General features: G+C 55.5%; 1 protein-coding gene across 1 annotated transcript in view; it reads right to left on the bottom strand.

Moving 5' to 3' along the window:
- Window positions 1–19486, bottom strand: part of PRKCB (protein kinase C beta) — a 90339-nt gene that overhangs the window by 5563 nt on the left and 65290 nt on the right. The window contains exons 14-16 of the mRNA XM_056866527.1: window positions 13682–13762; window positions 11439–11546; window positions 9162–9302 (exon numbers count right to left, since the gene is read on the bottom strand). Coding sequence (XP_056722505.1) covers window positions 9162–9302; window positions 11439–11546; window positions 13682–13762 — 330 coding nt within the window. The remainder of the gene's footprint in view (window positions 1–9161; window positions 9303–11438; window positions 11547–13681; window positions 13763–19486) is intronic.

Genomic DNA, 19486 nt, shown 5'->3' with positions numbered 1-19486 from the left:
CCGAAGAGTCAGCCCTCGCAGGAAAACTGGCGGGGACAGGGGGGTCTTTTCTCCCCTCCCAACACAGGTCTCCAAAAAGACCCCAAACCGCCCACAAATGAGCTTTTTTTGGGCCACCTCCCACACCGCTAAACTTCCACTGTCTAAGAAAAAACAGATTTGCACTTTTGAGAAACTGAACAGGAGACTTTGGGGGGGACAACAGCCACCCAAGACGAAGAGATGTAGACCTGCCAGACCTGCCTCTCTGTTCCTAATGGCTGATCAAGTTGCTTGCTGAGGGTGAGAACGGGATCGTGGCCTCTCCCCTTGGGACCTTTAGGAGTTTCCCCTTCCAAAAGGGCCCCCGGGGACAATCCCGGCTCTTGCTTTGGAATCAGGGTAGATGTCCAGTGCTGGGCCAGGGGCCTTTATCACAAATGCCACCACCTTCCTTTGTCTGGTTGCCCTGGGAGGTTCGACTGAGAAGCCTGCTAGGGGAGGGCAGGGGGGGGCTTCTTTCTGTACCACACAGGGAGCCATCAGGAGGGTTCGTCAACATATCATCATGATAAATACACAGCGGCGGCAGCGGCAAATGGAGAAGGCCAGACCTACGAGCATCACTCCTGGCCGGGTCTGGGCAGCGCCCAGGCCTGCTCCCCCCCCCTCAACAAGAGTGCCTCCTGCCCCCCCTTCTGGTGTCAGAGCCAATCTCCATCCCCGTCCTGACGCCGCAGCATCTTGCATTTTTGGACAGGAGGAACTCTTGAACAGGAACGTGTCCATCCAAGAAAAAAATAAAGCTGCCTGAAATCCCCCCCCCTCCAAATCCTGGCAGCGGAGAATTTAAGAACATCAGAAGAACTTTGTTGGGTCACGGTGAAAATTACCCTCCGCCCCGGCACCCTCCCCACACCCAGCGGCCAGCCAGATTCCCTGGCAGGCCCACAAAGCTTCCCCCAGTTGATGCCCCCATTCTCAGGTATACTGCTTAGTGAACATGGAGGTCCCATTTCACCACCATTAGTCCTCTCCTCGACAGATCAGACCTCTCCTCCGCCATGACTTTTGTCTAATTCTTTTTAGAGACACAATTTCGGGTGTTTCAATATGCAATATTCTGTGGGTAACCTTGTGCACGTTTTGTAACCTCCGTCAAGCAACAAATCAGCAGCTACGGATTCCTGGGGGGAAAAAAACCCCTGGCGTCCCAGGAGGTGATTTCAAAGACATTCCTATCCTCTAACCCAACCTGACAGCGGCAAGTCTCCCTGTGAGTGACATTCAGAAACGAAGCCGCTTAAAGCCCTGAATGCATCCCCTGGATCCTTCAGAAGCATCTCTGCAGGTGCGTCGGTGTGTTCGGAAGAGAGCCCGTCACGATCCGGGAGCACCTGGTCCGAAGGGCCAGAGAGACCACCAAGGAGAGCCCTTCGAGATTTGGGGAGCTCCCGGCCTTCCCTGCTTCCGCAGCACGGCCTGAAGAACCGTTTCTCAGCAGCACAACTTGAAGGCTGGCCGTAGGGAGGGACGACGGACGGCCACGGCAGTTATGCATAGAATCAGAGAGTTGGAAGGGGCCACCAGGGTCATCTAGTCCAACCCCCTGCTCAATGCAAGAAATTCACAACTACCTTCCCCCCCCACACACACACACACCCAGTGCTCAGAAGGTGACCAAGATGCCCTCCCTCTCATCATCTGCCTAAGGTCCCTTTTCCCTTTTCATCAAACACGCACCCGTGCCGGTCCGCCAAATCCATCTGGGGGTAGCAGAACGGTTGGGGTAGTTCTACGCTGAGGACTGGAAACCTGACGAGCACCAAGGGTGGCTCAGGGCACCTTGGCCAGGAAGCAGAAGATGCCGGGATGCTCCTCCTTAGAAAAGGAGGGGAAGGAGCAGCCAGAGAGGGGTGGGATGGTGGAGGAACCGAGGGGCAAGCCGAGCTGAGCCCCAGAGGCTCTGGCCAGCCCACCCAGTGCCGACGGCACGGGCTTTCCCACAGCCTCATCCTGCACCGTCGCTAGCCTGGCACCACAAGAAGAGGCCATCGCCAAGCACAGGTCTGCCACCGGGTTTTTTTTGCCACCGGCCAGGTATGAATGGAGAAGACCTTGCCAGTGCCCTCCTGGGCAGGGGGCCATCCAGACATCAAGGGCCCCGTCTGCTCCTGCACACAGCTTCTGACGGGGAGGACGGCACAGGAGAGAAAGCCCAGGACGGCCCCGCATGGCTCCCTTCCAGCAACAGCACAGAAGAGGCCGGGGAACGTTTGTCGACAGCGGGAAGGAGAGAGAAGACTGGGCCATCCGTGGGGGAGGACTTGAACTCTGGGCCCTCCAACCCCCCCCTTCACCCACTCCGGCTGTGGCCCTGCACAGAGAGCCGATGGACTCCAAACGGCGGGGGGGGGCAGCCCTGTGTGTGTGTGTGGGGGGGGGAAGGCTCAGGACACAGGTTTGGACACACACCGCCCAAGCATGAAACAGGAACACCACCAAACGCAACCGTCTCTGGGAGCAGGAGAGACTCGAACCCTCCTCCCCAGGTCCCAGTGAACGGGGGAGCTGCTTGCCGTGGTTTTGTTCACCCTCCAGGAGCCAGCTGTGCGGGCTGCAGCAGCCAAGAAGGCATTATCTATGTTTGCAGCACGCAAGCTGAATTTTCCTAATCCGTGTACGTACACACGGGCGCGCGCGCTCTTACGGCTGGCAGCCTCTCTCCCGCAGTCCTCTCTGCACCGCGACTGCCCTCAAACGATCAGATTTGCATCAAAACCGGAGCGAGAAAGGGAGGAGAGAGAAGCCGTGGAGGGGCCAGGCTGTCGTTTGCCCCTCTCTGCCCAAGACACCCCCATCAGGCAGATGCCTGTGCAAAGAACAGGGGAGGGGGCTGAGCACAGCCACCGTGGGAGGAAGATCTACCTGCTCCTGTCGGCAGCCAGAGCCCTGCCACCCCGCTCCCCCCTCGCAACTCCTGCTCCGGCACACTGCGCACGAGCGGCGCAAATACAGCTGTCACTGCCCATTAGCTTCAGCGGCGCTTGGCACCCCAGACGTCAGCCAGTGCGCCTGACAGGCCAGGCTTGAAAGGAGGCAGTGGGGGGGGGGGCTTTCTTCCTCCCCTGCCATCTCAGAAAGGTGGCTCTCAGAGCACTGGGTGGGCCTAGGAAAGAGGCAGGACGGGGGGCACGTTGCAACTGGTGCCGAGCCTCTGGGCGGAAGGGCAGATCCAGAGAGACGTCCTGGCTGCCCCGGCAATGCAGCATCCCGCTCCGAGATGCAGCCCCGGCTAAGGCTCACGAGAGACATTTCGGAGGAGGGAGAGAGACGGGCTCAGGAGCAGCTCCTGTAAGAGGCAGAAGAGCCCCGGCCGTTTTGTGGAGAGCCAGCCTCTGAGATGGCCGCCCTGGAGCAAGCAGGCTGTCGCGGGCAGCCGCCCCCAGGGTATGAACAGGATACAGTCGCCCAAATTCCCCCATGGATGCCAGGACAAACAAGACCTGTGGGGTCAGCCCAAGGGGGGGGTCCATCTAGAAGAAGAAGAAGAGTTGGTTTTTATACGCCGGTTTTCTCTACCACTTAAGGGAGACTCAAACCGGCTTACGATCCCCTTCCCTCCCCCTCCCCACAACAGGACACCCTGTGAGGTAGGTGGGGCTGAGAGAGCTGTGACTAGCCCAAGATCACCCAGCTGGCTTCGTGTGGTGGAGTGGGGAAACAAATCCAGTTCCCCAGGTTAGCCTCCACCGCTCCTGTGGAGGAGTGGGGGAATCAAACCCGGTTCTCCAGATCAGAGTCCACCGCTCCAAACCACCGCTCTTAACCACTACACTACGCTAGGAGCCCCTGGGAGGTTACAAGCAGTGTGGGCTTTTCTGGCATTCGGAGGTAGACTGCCTCTGGACCGGGGAGGCTCCATCGACCTCTCCCCTCAAGCATTCGAGTCCTGCCCCCTCTGCTAAGATTGTCCACAATGCTCACAATGCTGAAGGTAGGGGCTGGCAGCACGTAGACCCCTCCCCAGCCAGTGGGGAGTTGAAATGGCCTTGGGAGGCAGCAGGAGGGTGCCTTTCCTAGCAGAACAGGGCCTTGGGGGGGTCTGTTTTCTCCAGGGCAGATACCCCCCCCCCGGCTCTTGCCCACGGTGTGAATGTGAAGCAGTCGCTGCTCCTTGTTCAGGGAAAGGTTACAAGCCTCCTGCCTGCAAACATGGCGCTCTCCGCCCAAACGCCACCATTTTACCCACTGATGTGGCAGCCGACCCTTTTGTCTCAGAGGTGCCACCTTCCCAACACCAACACCCACCCCCCTCACCATGCAGGTTAATAAAGAGCTTTTGTGTCTGTGAATTTTGGCTTTTAAAGAAAAATAAATTGTCCCCTTGCTTTGGCAAACAACCATGCTGGCTGCTCTCTCCATTCCGCCTCTCTCCAAGGCACAGATCCGTTTCCCAAAGAGGAGGAGAGATTGCCCTCCTATGGAAAGTTCCCCAATTAAACAAAAAGCATCAGGGGGGGAATCGGCTCCCTTTAATGCCGCACTAATGTCCACTCCGAGCTCCCAAAACTGCCCCAAGGAGACGGGACTGATGGTTCTCCAGTCACGAAAGAGATCCTCTCGGATATTTACGGCCAGGGAGAGCGCCTCTCTTCCTTACGGCAGCTGATATAAAACTGTCATCTCAGAAAATAGCCTTTTTATTTCGCCAATATCGGTGTTTGCTTTCCGAGAGGCGCCATCCCCAACCCCAAAGGCCCCCGTAAAGCCTCTTCTCATCGATCCTGCCCGCCTGATGAGAAAGCATCGAGCTATGAGCAACTTTCTGGAACCAGACAGCGTGGCCCCGGCTGCCCAAACCCGGCCCCAAAAACCCTTCCATCTCTCTCTCTCTCTCTGCATTGCTCCATTTGCAAATGAGGCTGGAAGAGACCAAGCAAGTGTGTATGTGTGTGTGTGTGGGGGGGGGGGGTAGGAGAATCACCTTTGTGACCATGAAAAACTTTCTGGAAGCAGAGAGCCCTCCTGAGAAGGGAACGGGCCAAGGTCGATAGCGCCTCTCTTGTCCACTCTTTCCACATCAGGCCATCTCTCTCTCTCTGTGGCCATTTCTGCATGGCAATTAGCAGCGCGTCCCAGGCTGAATTGCCCCGCATATTTTTTTGAATTTTGCACACTGATCCGTCGTTCAGGAAGTGACTGCGAAGCCGGCGCTGACCTGCTTCGCATTACTAAAGGGGCCGTTTAACGTGACCTTTGGTGTTTGCCGCAAAGAATCCCCTTCAAGGAACCATGCAAAACAACAGAGGTGCGTTACCTATGCACATGCTAATGGCTCTGCAAACAGGAACAAAGGAGCAAGGGAGTGGGGGGCGGAGTGGAGTTTCTCCTTTTGCATCGGGACCGTGAAAAGGCATTTTTTAAAGTCGCATTTTAAAAAAGAGCTTTTGAGCGAGCATCAAAATGGACCATGCAAAAATGGCCCCTCTCTTTTTAACAAAGATGCCGTTGGCCAGGACCACTCAGAAGGGGATATAGTCAGGATTCTACCACTTCGGTCTGCTGCATGGAATCACCCGATCTCTGCCTTGATGGGAGAGGCAAAGGGAGCGGAGGACCGGAAATGTGCAAAGGCTACAGAAGTTAGTCGGGGAAGAGGAACGCCGTGAGCCAGAAGACGCCGCCGTATTCACAACGGGCGTGCGGGGGGGGGGGGTTCACCGTCGCCCCAAAGCTCTCCACCAATTAAACAACGTGGAGCGGATCAGCTACCTGCCAGTCCGTTGGTCAATTATCAGGTTGAAATACACTGGGCTAAGTATTGGCCAGCGGAGGGGGATGCCCGTCACTTCCCATGCCACTGAAGGCTGGGAGGGAGTACAGCCCCCATGGCCCATTGGCATCCTCCCCATGGGGCAGCCCCCAACAGTTGCTTGTCCCCGTAGGGAGCGCTAAAATGGGGGGGGGGTTGCTTCCTTGTGGCGGTTTCTGTCTCGCTGAGCTCCCTTGCTTTGGGGCTTGGGCCTTTGGGGCCGCCTGCCTCGGGTCGCTCAAGGTCCCCGAGAATGCCGTGAAGTCGACGAAGCTCACATAAAGAAGCCAGGGGGTGTGGGGCGGGGGTGTGGAGCACGTGACCCCTGCACACCCGGAGAAAGAGGGGACGCGGGGTCGCCCTGCAACACCCATCAAGATCTCTTTCTCCTCCGCCAGCGACAGGAAGCCGGAACGCCCGGGGTTTTGCCAGCTCTCCGTCTGCCGGGTTGCATTCTGGGCACCTGGCAAGCCGGCTAACCAGCGCCGTGCCCGCCTCGGCCCTCGTCTCACGCAGAGCCGGGGCCCCTCCCAGCCAGGCCGGCGATTGGTATGCAGAGGCCACAGCCCAGGCGCAGCCATGCGCCGCCTCTGACTTGCGCACGCAGGAGACCAGTCTGGGGAGGCAGATGATCAATGCAGGATCAAGATGGAGGGGGCGGGCGGGAGGGAGAGGTTTTGTGTCTTTCACAGCACAAGCCTGGCGTGGCGAGGGAAGGCGGGAAAGAGGGGGGCATTGTTGGTAGTGTGGAGAAGGAAGCTGATTGGTGGCCTAAATTGCTACACCCCCCACCATTGATGCTGCTCCCCCCCCCCCAGGGTAAAGGGCTGCAGAATGCAGAGGCAGCAACCCGCTCCCCGGACCCCCCAAATCAAAGCAATGTGCCCTGAGTTCAGCCCCAGCACGGTTAGCGGAGGGCCATCTCCCCCTGAAGCCTCATCGCTGCCAGTGGGCTTTCCTCAGGACCCACCGGCAGCCCCCTCTCAGCTCTCCTTACCCTCTAAGGCCCCTGGCCGCACTGAGGAAGAGGGAAGGAAGAAGAAGAAGAGATGGCTTTTATATGCCGACTTTCTCCACCACTTAAGGCAGAATCAAACTGGCTTACCATCTCATTCTTTTCCCCTCCCCACAACAGGCACCCTGTGAGGTAGGTGGGGCTAAGTGAGCTGTGACTAGCCCAAGGTCACCCAGCTGGCTTCGTGTGCAGGAGTGGGGGAAACAAATCCAGTTCACCAGATCAGCCTCCACCGCTCACGTGAAGGAGGAGGGGTGGGGGAATCAAACCTGGTTCTCCAGATCAGAGTCCAGCACTCCAAACCACCGCTCTTAACCACCACACCACGCTGGTTCTCCAGGGAGAGGGAGAGCCTCTCTCCTTCTCTGCCAAAAGGGATCCAAGCAATTCCCAGAACACCTCGCGAGGAAGCCCCGTGGATCAGACCAGTTTAAAGCAGTGTGGACCAGGGTTTGGACAAGGGGAAGGGGGCTTCAGTTTTCTGGTCCGGCAGCCGCCAAAGAAAGAGGGAAACGCAGAGAGCAGAACTGGAACCCAAATTCTCCCCAGATCTTGCCTTGCCGCTCATCAGCTACTCAGGTCTCTGCACGCCTGGGTTTTAATGTGCTGAGCGAATTACCACCTAGTGAATGAGGCCGGCATACGGCACGGGGCTGTGGTAGGTATCTGGTTGTCATTTAGAGGAAATAAAAAGGACATTTTTTTTCCAAAAAGGAGAGAGAGAGAGAGAGAGAGGCAGAGAGAAGCGGGAGAATTGCAGTCCATGGGGTGGGAAGTCCCAGGAGCTGTGGCCAGAGGCCCTAAGAACGACGCTGTGTGGTCTTGAAGGGCCACTGCATTCCCCCCATTTGGATGCCGTCATGGGCACAAAAGACCTTGAGAAAAGATGGGCCCCTTTGGCCCGCAATGCAGCCCCAGGCGGTCTGAGCTGAAGCGCCCTCCTTCCACCACTGGCCCCTCTCGGGTTTTGAGGACGGTCGTTGGTCCAGACGGAAACTGGAACTCGTTTCCCATCAAACCTCCCGGTTGTCACCCGCATGATTTTCTATGGCACACTTTAAAGGCACACAAAGCTACGGCAGGAAAGAGGACCCAACTCCAAAATTGTGAGTGCGCTGGATCCCAGAAAGGCCCCACACCTTGTTCCAGGCACCGAAAAGATGCTCTCCTCGGCTGCGGTCCCCACAAGCATCCCTGAGCCATACCTGAGCCATCGACAAAAGGCACCATGGCTTGGATCTCCCATAGCCGCAGCCTGTGAAGATGAGCCTGTGTCCGGACAGCATCGCTTCAAAATGTAAGCCAAGGCTCAGGTGACCAAATAATCATAGAATAGAATCATAGAGTTGGAAGGGACCACCAGGGTCATCTAGTCTAACCCCCTGCACAATGCAGGAAATTCACAACTACCTCCCCCCACACTCCCCCAGTGACCCCTACTCCATGCTCAGAAGATGGCCAAGATGCCCTCCCTCTCGTCATCTGCTTAAGGTCATAGAATCAGCATTGCTGACAGGTGGCCATCTAGCCTCTTCTTAAAAACCTCCAGGGAAGGAGAGCTCACCACCTCCCGAGGAAGCCTCTTCCACTGAGGAACCGCTCTAAGTGTTAGAAAATTCTTCCTAATGTCTAGACGGAAACTCTTTTGATTAAATTTCAACCTGTTGGTTCTGTTCTGACCTTCTGGGGCAACAGAAAACAACTCGGCCCCCTCCTCCATAGGACAGCCCTTCAAGTACTTGGAGATGGCTATCATGTCCCCTCTCAGTCTTCTCCTCTCCGGGCAAACATACCCAGCTCCTTCAACCTTTCCTCATGGGACTTGGTCTCCAGACCCCCTCACCATCTTTGTTGCCCTCCTCTGGACACGGTCCAGCTTGTCTCCATCCTTCTTAAATCGGGGTGCCCAAAACTGAACACGGTACTCTAGGTGAGGTCTAACCAGAGCAAATAGTTCCTTATGAACACAATCCCTGAATACAGAAAGCAAGGGTTTCAGGGAGAAGGCTAAGCAAGGACCACCCCCACCCTGGTTCTCCATATGCAGGAAGATGTCTGTGCTCAGAAGCATTCTGCTCTGTGAGCCCCCCCCCCTGCCCCAGCAGTCTGGATTGGTGCTGTCCAGATGGGGGGGCACTGCCAGCTTGGGGACCCCCACAAACATTCCCGAGGGGCAGCTTGGTTAGCCTGCCCCAACCAGCACAACAAAGAATCCACAGCAAATGTCCGGCGCCAACAGCGTCCGCTGTTCAAGAATAGAAGGCAGGCCGCTGCCTGGGGAAGGGGAGGGGGCCGCACCTGAGCGCTGGAGAGAGAGAGGAGGCGGGGGGGGGAGGAGGGGGCGGCACTTACAGCCTTGGGCTTGAAAGGAGGCTGGATCTCTTTCCGTTCAAGTTTGTCCCAGTCGATGTAGCGGAAGAAGGCGTGCTCCTTGATGTCCCTCTCCCCTTCGGGGCCGCACCCCAAGCGCTTCGCCGGATGCTTGGTCATGAGCTGGAAACACAGAAGGAGAAACCGCCGGGGGGTCAGATCCCGGAGCCCCACCCTGCACCGGAGCTCCACCCGGACCAGCTCCTGTCCTCCGGGGACCGGGGTGATGGTGTCTTTTTTTAGAAAGGCAGCCTTAGAACCTGAATGGGAAGCCAGATTGTTCTGAATGCAACCAGCGCCTTTTGAACGCCAACCATTTCTAGACATCCGAGTCCACAGAGGGGGCCCTGGGCACACAGCCAGGGTGGCCAGACGTGTTTTTGGGGTTGAGAGGAAATTGCTGATTTCCCCTTTTTCTTTTGGAAGCCTCCCCCAGAATCCTACAAGCCCCCTCAGCCTTGCAAAAGCTGAGGCAAAGAGGCACCCTGGTGATGCCGCGTGCCCAGGCCGGGCCTTGCCAGGCAGAGAGCGGCTCCGAATGTCCCAGGGTCACTGGAGCAGGTGATCCCCCACATGGAGACCATGCCGGACACATAGACATGTCCTCTACTGCCTGAAGTCACACCCGCAGCACACAATGAACGGCTTCAGCACACGTGGGGGGGGAGGGAGAGAGAAAAGTGAAGCAGATCCTCTCCGGTTGTCATTGGAAGACACAGCTGCTGAACAAACACGCTCCTTCGTGACTGTCTGCAAACGCTTTTCCAAATGCAGTTTTCTAACCAGCCCCTTTCATGCTTTCATGCTCCAGCTGGCCAAAGATGCGTGACTTTCCCTGCACCCACAGCAAGGAGGCATTGGGGAAGCTCATTAACAGGCAGATCTCTGCCCTTTTCTGTCGTGGAGAAGAAGCCTGCAGAGCCAGAAAGTGTCACGGCCCTGTCAGGGTTTCTTTCTTTTTTCCCCTACTGTCTGAGAGAGAGAGAGATCTGCATAATTTTAAAGTGCATTCCAACATTGTGAGTGTGTTGCATTGTGTCGTGTGCATCCTTTCCTCCCAAAATGAAAGCAAGGCTGATGCAAGTGGGAGGATTTGCCGGCAGGCCCGCCAGCCCACCTCTCTGCCTGCTCCAACCTCCTCGGCATTTGCCAGGAGTGCGGAAAGCCATTACTGAAAAATCCGGCAGGTGTCTTAATCCGTTCCATCTCCTGCCAACGTGCGGCATCCAGGTGGGGGAATTGGCGGGAGACGAAATAAACCTGACGGCAAATCTATCACGGCTCCCATCGGTCACTCTGGGGCAATGTGGGTGGGAGGGAACATAGTCCCTGGACTTCCTTGGTGGTCTCCCAGCTAAGTACTAACCAGGGCCAGCCCTGGCTCCCCAGCTTCTGAGATCTGGTGAGATCGGGGTAGCCTGGGGCCGTTGCTTCAGGTCCCTGGGTCAGGGAAGTTTGAGCATGGCCAAAATATCCCTTTGGCTCTTAGCATGGATGATGGGCGGGGAGGAGCCAAAGGTGGGAGCTTTTGGAAATGGATGCCCCCCAGGTGGAGAAGAAGGGGCTGGTGACAAAGAAGAGCATGAAGCGGTCGCTCCTGAGCCACGTCGGCCACCGGGACAACCAGCCTGGGAAACCTGAAACCCTCCAGTGACTTTCCCCCACCTCAAACCCTGCAGCCAGCTAAAGGCCGGGCCAGGCGCCACCCCATTTTGGGGTCGGAGGCGATGCCAAATGCAACGGATGGCCAAATGGCCAGCAGGGAACACAAGACAAATTCCTAAAGTGGTCCAGAAGGGAAGGGAAGCCCCCTCCCTACCTCCACACTTCCCCCCCCCCGCAAGGGACACCCTCCCTGGGGTGACGTGGGTGTTTGGAGGTTCCCCATCTCTAGCCTGCCCTTCCCCCGTGGAGCTCAGGATGCCTGCCCGTGGCTCTCCCTTCCTTCGTTTTATCCTCACAACAACCCTGAGAGGGAGGCGAGGCTGAGAGGCGGGCTGGTCCCAAGTCAGCCGGTGAGTTTCCTGGCAGAGTGGGAACTTGAACCTGAGCCACACTGACTCCTACATTCCCCGGATCCTGAGTTCTGAATGGGAGGGCTTAAGAGCCGCATCCTCTCTTGGGAGGGGGGGGTCCTAGCGTCAGAATTCGCCACTCTGGTGAATGACAGAAGAGACGCCATCGAGACGCGCGCGAGTTCCCCCTGGCCTTGGGCTGCCGGTCCTCCTCCAAGACGGCCCAGAGGGAGCCCCCCCTTACCCCTTTGCAGATGGCCACAGCCTCCTTGGTCATGGACTTGGGGTACGCCACGTTGTGCTCCATGATGGACTGGAACAGCTCGTCCTCGTCTTCGCCTTCAAACGGCGCCTACAAAACCAGGGAACGGAAGAGAGCGGGATTTCCAGGGCACTGCATCTGCTGCCCCCTCCTCCCGTGCCACTCCTGACCGCAGGGCAGAGAGGAAGGAGATGCATGCCCAGATGAAGCTGTGCCCTCGTTTCCTCCTTCCCTCCCTCCGCCCCACACACCCGGCCCCTTTCAGCAAGCAGGTCAGCATGGAGGCTGGGGCCCCCTTTATTTCTGGCAAACTGCAAGCTCTCAATTAAACAAAGGGACAAGGAAGATGATCTTGACAGCTCCACCCGGTGTTGGTCTGTAGAGTCTACACAGCCGCTGGATTCAAGTCCAGCAGAGCACCTGACAAAGGGAGCTGTGACTCTCAAAAGCTGACACTCCCCCAAAACGGGTTGGTCCCTAAGGGTGTGCCTGGACTCGAATCTAGCTGTTCTCCCAACCCTTGCAGCAAGTGGGGCCTTTGCCCGACCCCGGGATCTTTGGCCTGCGACAGAAAGCTCTCCGAAACAGAACAAGGTGAGCGGTCCCCAGCGCATTCGTGTACTGCCCCAAGTATTTGTAAACTGCTCACAGCACAGGTGTGTCCCTGAACAAGCTTTCCTACAACAAATCCTTATCCCAACTTACGAACCGGTTCCGACACAGCTAGTGATCTGCCACCAGTTCTTACAGGGCTCTATCGCTTTCTTGGCCAGATCAAGAGAGAAGCCAGTTGGTCCCTCAGGTGGGACTGGGCCCAGCTTCATCCTGGCTCCCTTCTCCTCTGGCTTTCCTCAAATGTACGGCCTCGGCATCCACGCTTATGCTGGGCAGCCCCCATCTTTCAACTGGTCACTTGCCAGCGGTCCGCCCGAGTTTATGCCACCATGACCCTACGACTTGATTTCTGCTGGGCAGCCTGTTCTTTTCCATTTTATCAAGCTTATGCCTACGAACCAAGCCTTTCTGATCCAACCTGCGGCACTCCAGAACACAACGCGCGCACAAAACTTCTCACAATTAAATGGCAGGCGCGTCTTGGCACAGCTGTGACAACCGAATGCAGCTTGGCACGCTTATCAGAGGAAGCGGCATGTGGTGTTTCATGAAAACATCATCGCAGCAGTTCATATATAACAAATCGGGGCTTTTCTCTACATTATTGATCTTGGGTCTTCCTTGCTAGGGTTTCTTGCATCAATTCTTTCCCCACAATTTTCTAGCCCTTCCAGTGATACATGGTGATTTGCTTATTTTATTTAATTTGTGTGTGTGTGTGTGTGTGTGTTAAGTGCCGTCAAGCTGCTTCTGATTGATGGCGACCCTATGAATCAAACCCTATGATGTCCTATCTTTGACAGCCTTGATCAGATCTTGCAAATTGAGGGCCGTGGCTTCCTTTATGGAGCCCATCCATCTCTTGTTGGGTCTTCCTACTTTCCTGCTGCCCTCAACTTTTCCTAGCATGACTGTCTTTTCCAGTGACTCTTGCCTTCTCATAATGTGACCAAAATATGACAGCCTCAGTTTAGACATTTTAGCTTCTAGGGTCAGTTCAGGCTTGATTTGATCTAAAACCCACTGATTTGTTGGGGTTTTTTTGGCAGTCCACGGTATCCGTAACACTCTCCTCCAGCACCACGTTTCAAAGGGATCTATTTTCTTCCTATCTTCCTATCTCTTTATTTACATCCCCTCTTTCTCCCCAATGAGGACCCAAAACAGCCAACATCGTTCTCCTCTCCTCCGTTTCATCCTCACAACCACCCTGGGAGGGAGGCTAGGCTGAGAGTGTGTTACCGGCCCAAGGTCACCCAGTGAGCTTCCGTGGCAGAGTGGGGATTCGAACCTGGGTCACCCAGATTGGAGTCCAGCACTTTGACCACTACACCATTTGGCTCTTGCTAGTTTAGATTATCCTCCCATCCTTAAGTGCGGTTCGAGGACTAAATCCCCTTTGAATTTGGGGGCAGAGCCGACCTCGGCCTCCCGGCACCAGGAACACGCAGCTCTCTGGTTTCAGAGCAGAAGGGGGGCAAAGTCTGCTCCTGGCCTCCTTCTGTGCCATTGACAAAACAAGCAGCCCCCTCCCCACTTACTCCCCCCCGCACTCCCCCTGGAACGCTGCAAAAAAAATCCCCACATGAAATCAATTCGGATTCAATTACCTGCCCGGCCAACATTTCGTAGAGCAGGACTCCGAAGGCCCACCAGTCCACTGATTTCCCATAGGGCTGGTAGGCAATTATCTGCAAAACACAACCACAACAACAGAGCTGCAGGGATTTTGCACCAACACACACACACACACACACACACCCTTACTTTTTGGCCCGCCGTCACACGGCAGAATTATTCTGGCTGGGAATCCAGGTCAGGACGGCGACCAGACAGGTGAGCCGGTTTGGAGTTGGGTCCCCGGGGATTTCACACCAGGGGCTTAGAGGCCCCAGTGCCCATGAAGCCCTCTCCACACTGAAGCCACAGCCTGCCTGCCTCCCCTGGCATTTCGTCAGCCCTGGCAGCCGTTGTCTGTGCACGCAGGAAAGCCACACGCAGCGAGGGCACCATTTCCAAACCAGAGGCCTTCCCATGATGGGGAACATGAGGTGGGCGTGAGGAGAACACAAGCAGACCCCCTTCTGCCAGCATTTTGGGCCCGAGGTGGAACACAAGCCTTGTCCCACCGTGGCTCAGTGGCAGAGCCTCTGCTTGGCATGCAGAAGGTCCCAGGTTCAATCTCCGGCAGCATCTCCAGTTCAAGGGACTAGGCAAGCGAGATGATGGGAAAAGACCTCTGCCTGAGTCCCTGGAGAGCCGCTGCCGGTCTGAGTAGACAATACTGACTTCGATGGACCAAGGGGGGGGGGTCTGATTACGTTGAAGGCAGCTCCATGTGTTCATGAGTCCTCCATCCTTCCTCTTCCCTCCTGCTTCTGCTTGGGAGGGAGAGAGGCCTTGGGGTCCTGCCTCTGGCTGGGGAGGGGTGGGGTCATGCGTCCCTGAGCCTCTGGCCCCCTAGGTAAAATGCGTCACTCGTCCTGCAAGATCTGCTCCTCTAAAACCCACGCGGGGGGGGGGGGTCCTCTGGGAACGCAGCGGCAGAGAGGCTTGCAGCACCTTGGAGAGCTCCCACTGAGCCCTGCCTGTCCGGTGCAGGCCGGCCTTCGACACACTGGGCAACGGGGAGGTCAAGCCGGCGGCTTCTCTCTCACACACACACACCCAGGGGCCCACGGTTCATCACACCCACACCGTGGCAGCAGATTCCTGCGGTCACTCAGAGGCATGACGGAGGAACCCCAGGAACACCAAGAGCTCCCCCCGACCCCGCACTATGGTGTTTTTCGGCGGAGTCGGTTCACACCCTGCCTGCCAATCACCCGGCCATGAACGCTTTAAGGGTGAGGACCCGCTCGGCTTAATCGCAGGCTGTTTATTATATTTCATGCCACTTTTTCAGTTACACTGAGCCATGGCTCTGTGGCAGAGCCTCTGCTTGGCATGCAGAAGGGCCCAGGTTCAATCCCCAGTGGCATCTCCAGTTAAAAGTACTAGGCAGGTAGGTGATGTGAAAGACTTCCGCCAGCGCTGGACGTGACCCCATTCCCTTGAGAAACATGGCATGTCAGGGACAGCTTCATCTGTGGCAGTCCATTCAGACGGGCCAGGCGATATGGCCGACCACCCAGTGCCGGGCTGGCACGAAACCAGCTCAGAGAGGCCGACACACAAAGAGGAAGGGGCAGGATCAAGACCACGGAGTTTGGCCACGTCCGAAGACTTCGGCCGTCTCCCCCAAAAGGAAGAGTAGGGGAGAAACAAAGAAGGGAGAAGGGGCCTAACGGAGGGCATTTATGCTCACCAGGCTGAACGCCCTCCCTCCGGCGGTACTAAATGGCAGGTTTAAAAATATTCCTTTTGAGATAAGACTATGTGTACGTGCCTTGAGTCAACACGATACGCGACAGCATATAATCATAAGTTGTCACCTGCACGGCGGTCCTCATAAAAAAAAAACAATTCTACCCTTGATAGATAAAATGAAATCTAGCCAAGAATTCTCTGTATGCCGGTTTTTGTTGAATGATACTATTCCTGAAGTCACTTTAAAGGTGGCGGAATTTGTCAATATGGAAGTTGTCAATATTAGGACTAAAGTCTAAACCATATTTAAATCGAAAATGTATGGACAGTGAATTTTGTGTACTGTTTACGCCATGTTTCTGAGTATATGCCAATAAAGGTCAATCGATTGATCGATCGATCGATGGAGAAGGGGCCGGTGGCCCACAGAAACCAAGGGGGGCTTCCAGGAGAAGCCCCCAGCGCCAGCCTCAGCAGAGTTACCCCCTCCTAATCAAGCAGACTTCCCTGGACTCAGAAGGGGGGGGGTCTCTCTGCTTTGGTCAGCCCTGCCCACCCTCAGAGCCCAAACAAGCGTGCCGGAAGTCAGCAAGGCAAGAAGGAGGGGGCCTTCCGAGGTCCCCCTCTCTCTCCCCCCCCCCCCGGTTTGTTTGCCTCATTTCGGCACGCAGCTCGACAAGCCCGCGGCAAACGCCATCTGTTCTTTAATGCAAAAACATTACTCAGTTTATTCATCCTAATTACAGATTTCCATTCTGAAAAGATTCATATATTCAAACATAAATGCAAATCACATGGTAATTGCGGTGAAATATCCACAGACTCGATCGAGCTCATCCTCGGTGGAGGGGGAGCCCCGCCCGCCCCCAAAGGCCCTGATCCCGGCCGCGCGAGGCCAACGTCGGCACTCCGCACCTGCGTCCCCTCTGTGACAAAGGCAGGGGGAATTTGCCCGGCTCGAGTGATCCGCCACCACCCAAGAAATGCCGCGTGGAATGGAAGAGCGTTTCCTTCTCTTGCACTTGAGGTGACCTTCCGAGCCACACAGACATCCGGCTCTGTGCAGGCGTGTAAAACCCGACAAATTTCCTCCTCGCCTGCTCCTGTTTGGCCCCATCTGCTTTCATCCTCCTTTGATCATATATTTGCATTGCATTAACATATCCAACACAAAACCCCGAAAAAATGCGTTAACAGCCACCGTCTTACAACAAACCTATCCAAATATGCAAAAGTGATTAACTGGAGGGGTGGGGGCGGGGGGGGAGCGAAAGGGAGAGGCTGCGCTCTCTCCTCTCCACGCAAATTGAAAGCGGAGCCATTCAGAAAATGTCTGCAGCAGAAGGAAGACCAGGGCGGCAGATTTGGGCCCGGGGACGGGGGCACGATTCTTTGGTGGCCGTTCTTTAGGTGGGGCAGACCAGGGCTGGAGAGGGAGGGGGAGGCAAACTGGCGAGGGGGCTGAGAGGGACCAGGGGAAGGTTTTCTGGAGGGGGGGGTATTAGTCCTTTACAGCCCCTTAAGAACATAAGAAAGGTTCTGCTGGATCAGACCCAGGCCCACCAAGTCCAACCGTCTGTTCACACAGTGGCCAACCAGGACCCTCTAGGAAGCCCCCAAAACAAGATGGCTGCAGCAGCATTTATCCTGCCTTTGTCCCACAGCACCTATTATAATAGTCCTGCTCCTCTGAGACGGGAGAGAACAGGTATGCATCATGACTAGGCTCCATTTTTACTTGTAGCCCATGAATACCCCTCTCCTCCATGAACAGGTCCCTCTTCAAGCCTTCCAAGTTGGGAGCCATCACCACATCCTGGGGCAGGGAGTTCCACCATTCAACTATGCGTTGTGTGAAGAAATACTTCCTTTTATCAGTTTTGAATCTCTCACCCTCCAGCTTCAGATGACCCCCGCGTTCTAGTATTATGAGAAAGGGAGAAAAGCTTCTCCCTGTCCACTCTCTCCACACCATGCATAATTTTATAGACCTCTATCATGTCACCGCCTTCTTTCCAGGCTGAACAGCCCTAAGCGCTTTAACCGCTCCTCATAGGGCCGTTGCTCTAGTCTCCCAGATCAGTCTTATTGCGTGGGCTCTATCTGGCACCGTGGGCTATAGAATCACAGAAACACAGAGTTGGAAGGGGCCATAGAGGCCATCTAGTCCAACCCCCCTGCTCAATGCAGGATCAGCCTAGAGCATCCCCGGCAAGTGTTTGTCCAGCCACTGCTTGAAGACTGCCAGTGGGGTGGGGGTGGGGTGGGGGCTCACCACCTCTCTAGGCAGCCGATTCCACAAAAGCGTTGCATTCTGCACTAGCCGATGTTTCCAGTCGGCCTTCCGAGGCAGCCCCACTTACAAAGGCGATGTGCAGCCACGGAGCCTGCTGTCTTTGCTGTGCCCCCTCGCCAACATGGGTGAGCAGAACTCATTCCCACCAGAGCTCTGCGCATGCCTCAGAGCACACGCCGGACTCCACGCTGACATGCTGCGATCTGTGAAAGGATGAGGAATTCTCGTCGTCTATAAATTCCAGACATTTCTATCCTACCTTTCACGTCGCCTGAGGTGACTTACAATAATTTTGCATTTATTTGGCAAATTTTGAAATCTGCAGCCTTGTTCCCACCTCTTGGAGAAATAAAAATAATAAGTAATTAAAAGCAAAGTGGGAGAAAATAAGCATTATAGCGGTGGTGTCCAGTTGCCTACCCGGGGAAAATGGTTGTTTGTTCTGCTTTGAAAGAGCATTAATCACGCGCAGCAAACCCAGCCACACGCTGGCCGCCCTCCCATATTAATCTTGGCAGAACAAGGGAAAATAATGCACATTAGGGGCGAGTAATTAAATGTCTCCCTGGGAAGGATGAACACGCGAAATGGTTTAGCATTCTGGGGCAACACGCAGAAGCACACAAGCAGGGAAGTTATTTGTCTGACGGGCTGCCAGCCGGAGAGATCCGTACTGTAAACGTGCCACATTCATGTGGAGAACAGAAAGAGGGTTCAGGAGGCTTTTAACTGTCTGGGGCATCAGCGATAGGCGGTTCTGATTAGGCTGCGTTACCGAGCCATCAATTAAGCCAATTAAACCTCTCTCTGTTGATGGTTAAAAACCGGCCCTCCTTCATCAGGACTCAGCCCCCTCCGTGCCCCAGGCTGCAACCTGGCTTCCCTTGCCAGGTCCGGATGGCTTCTCTGCCGTGTTCCCCTCCCTGACACAAAGCCCCTCCTCTGCCTTGCATGCCCTGCCCAGCAGTGCCTGCCCTGTGGTGTGTCCCCCCCCCCCTTGAATTACAGGGCAGATTTGCAGAGGAGACGGATTCCAGCCTCAATAAGGTTTTAGAGGGGCTGGTTACTCAACCACACCACGGGAGATCGTTCACTACATTTCCATCTCTCTGTGCGGCTCTGATAGTTGATGGTTAAGGCTTCAATCTTTATTCTCATAGAATCATAGAGTTGGAAGGGACCACCAGGGTCATCTAGTCCAACCCCCTGCACAATGCAGGACATTCACAACTACCTTCCCCCCCCCACACACACACACCTCCATCATCAGAAGAGCCTACCTATTATATGAGGTGCTGTGGGGCACAGGTAGGACAATGCTGCTGTAGCCGTCTTGTTTGGGGGCTTCCTAGAGGCATCTGGTTGGCCACGGTGTGAACAGACTGCTGGACTTGATGGGCCCGGGTCTGATCCAGCAGGGCCTTTCTTATGTTCTTATGTGACCCCTATTCCATGCCCAGAAGATGGCCAAGATGCCCCCCCCCATCATCTGCCTAAGGTCATAGAATCAGCATTGCTGACAGATGGGCCATCTAGCCTTGCTATTGTGCCCGGAGTAAAGAAAGCACCAGTCTTTGTCTGCCCAACCTTTGGTTTCACGCACGTGCAAACGGATGCAGATTCAAAACCAGTTCATTATTTGACTAAAGCCCCTGCAATTACTTAACTATATTTCTTTTAATTGAACGGTGCCTGAAGGTGTTTTTTTTTTTAATAATAGATTAAACTCACACCAATAACAGACCCATAAAAAATGAAAACTGAATACGTTAATAGTGTCGTGCGTCCACTCTTCCCCTATGACTAAATA

Source organism: Euleptes europaea, chromosome 21 (genome assembly GCF_029931775.1).
Source record: "Euleptes europaea isolate rEulEur1 chromosome 21, rEulEur1.hap1, whole genome shotgun sequence".
Lineage (NCBI taxonomy): Eukaryota > Metazoa > Chordata > Lepidosauria > Squamata > Sphaerodactylidae > Euleptes > Euleptes europaea.
This window is presented reverse-complemented; position numbering and strand designations above follow the sequence as displayed.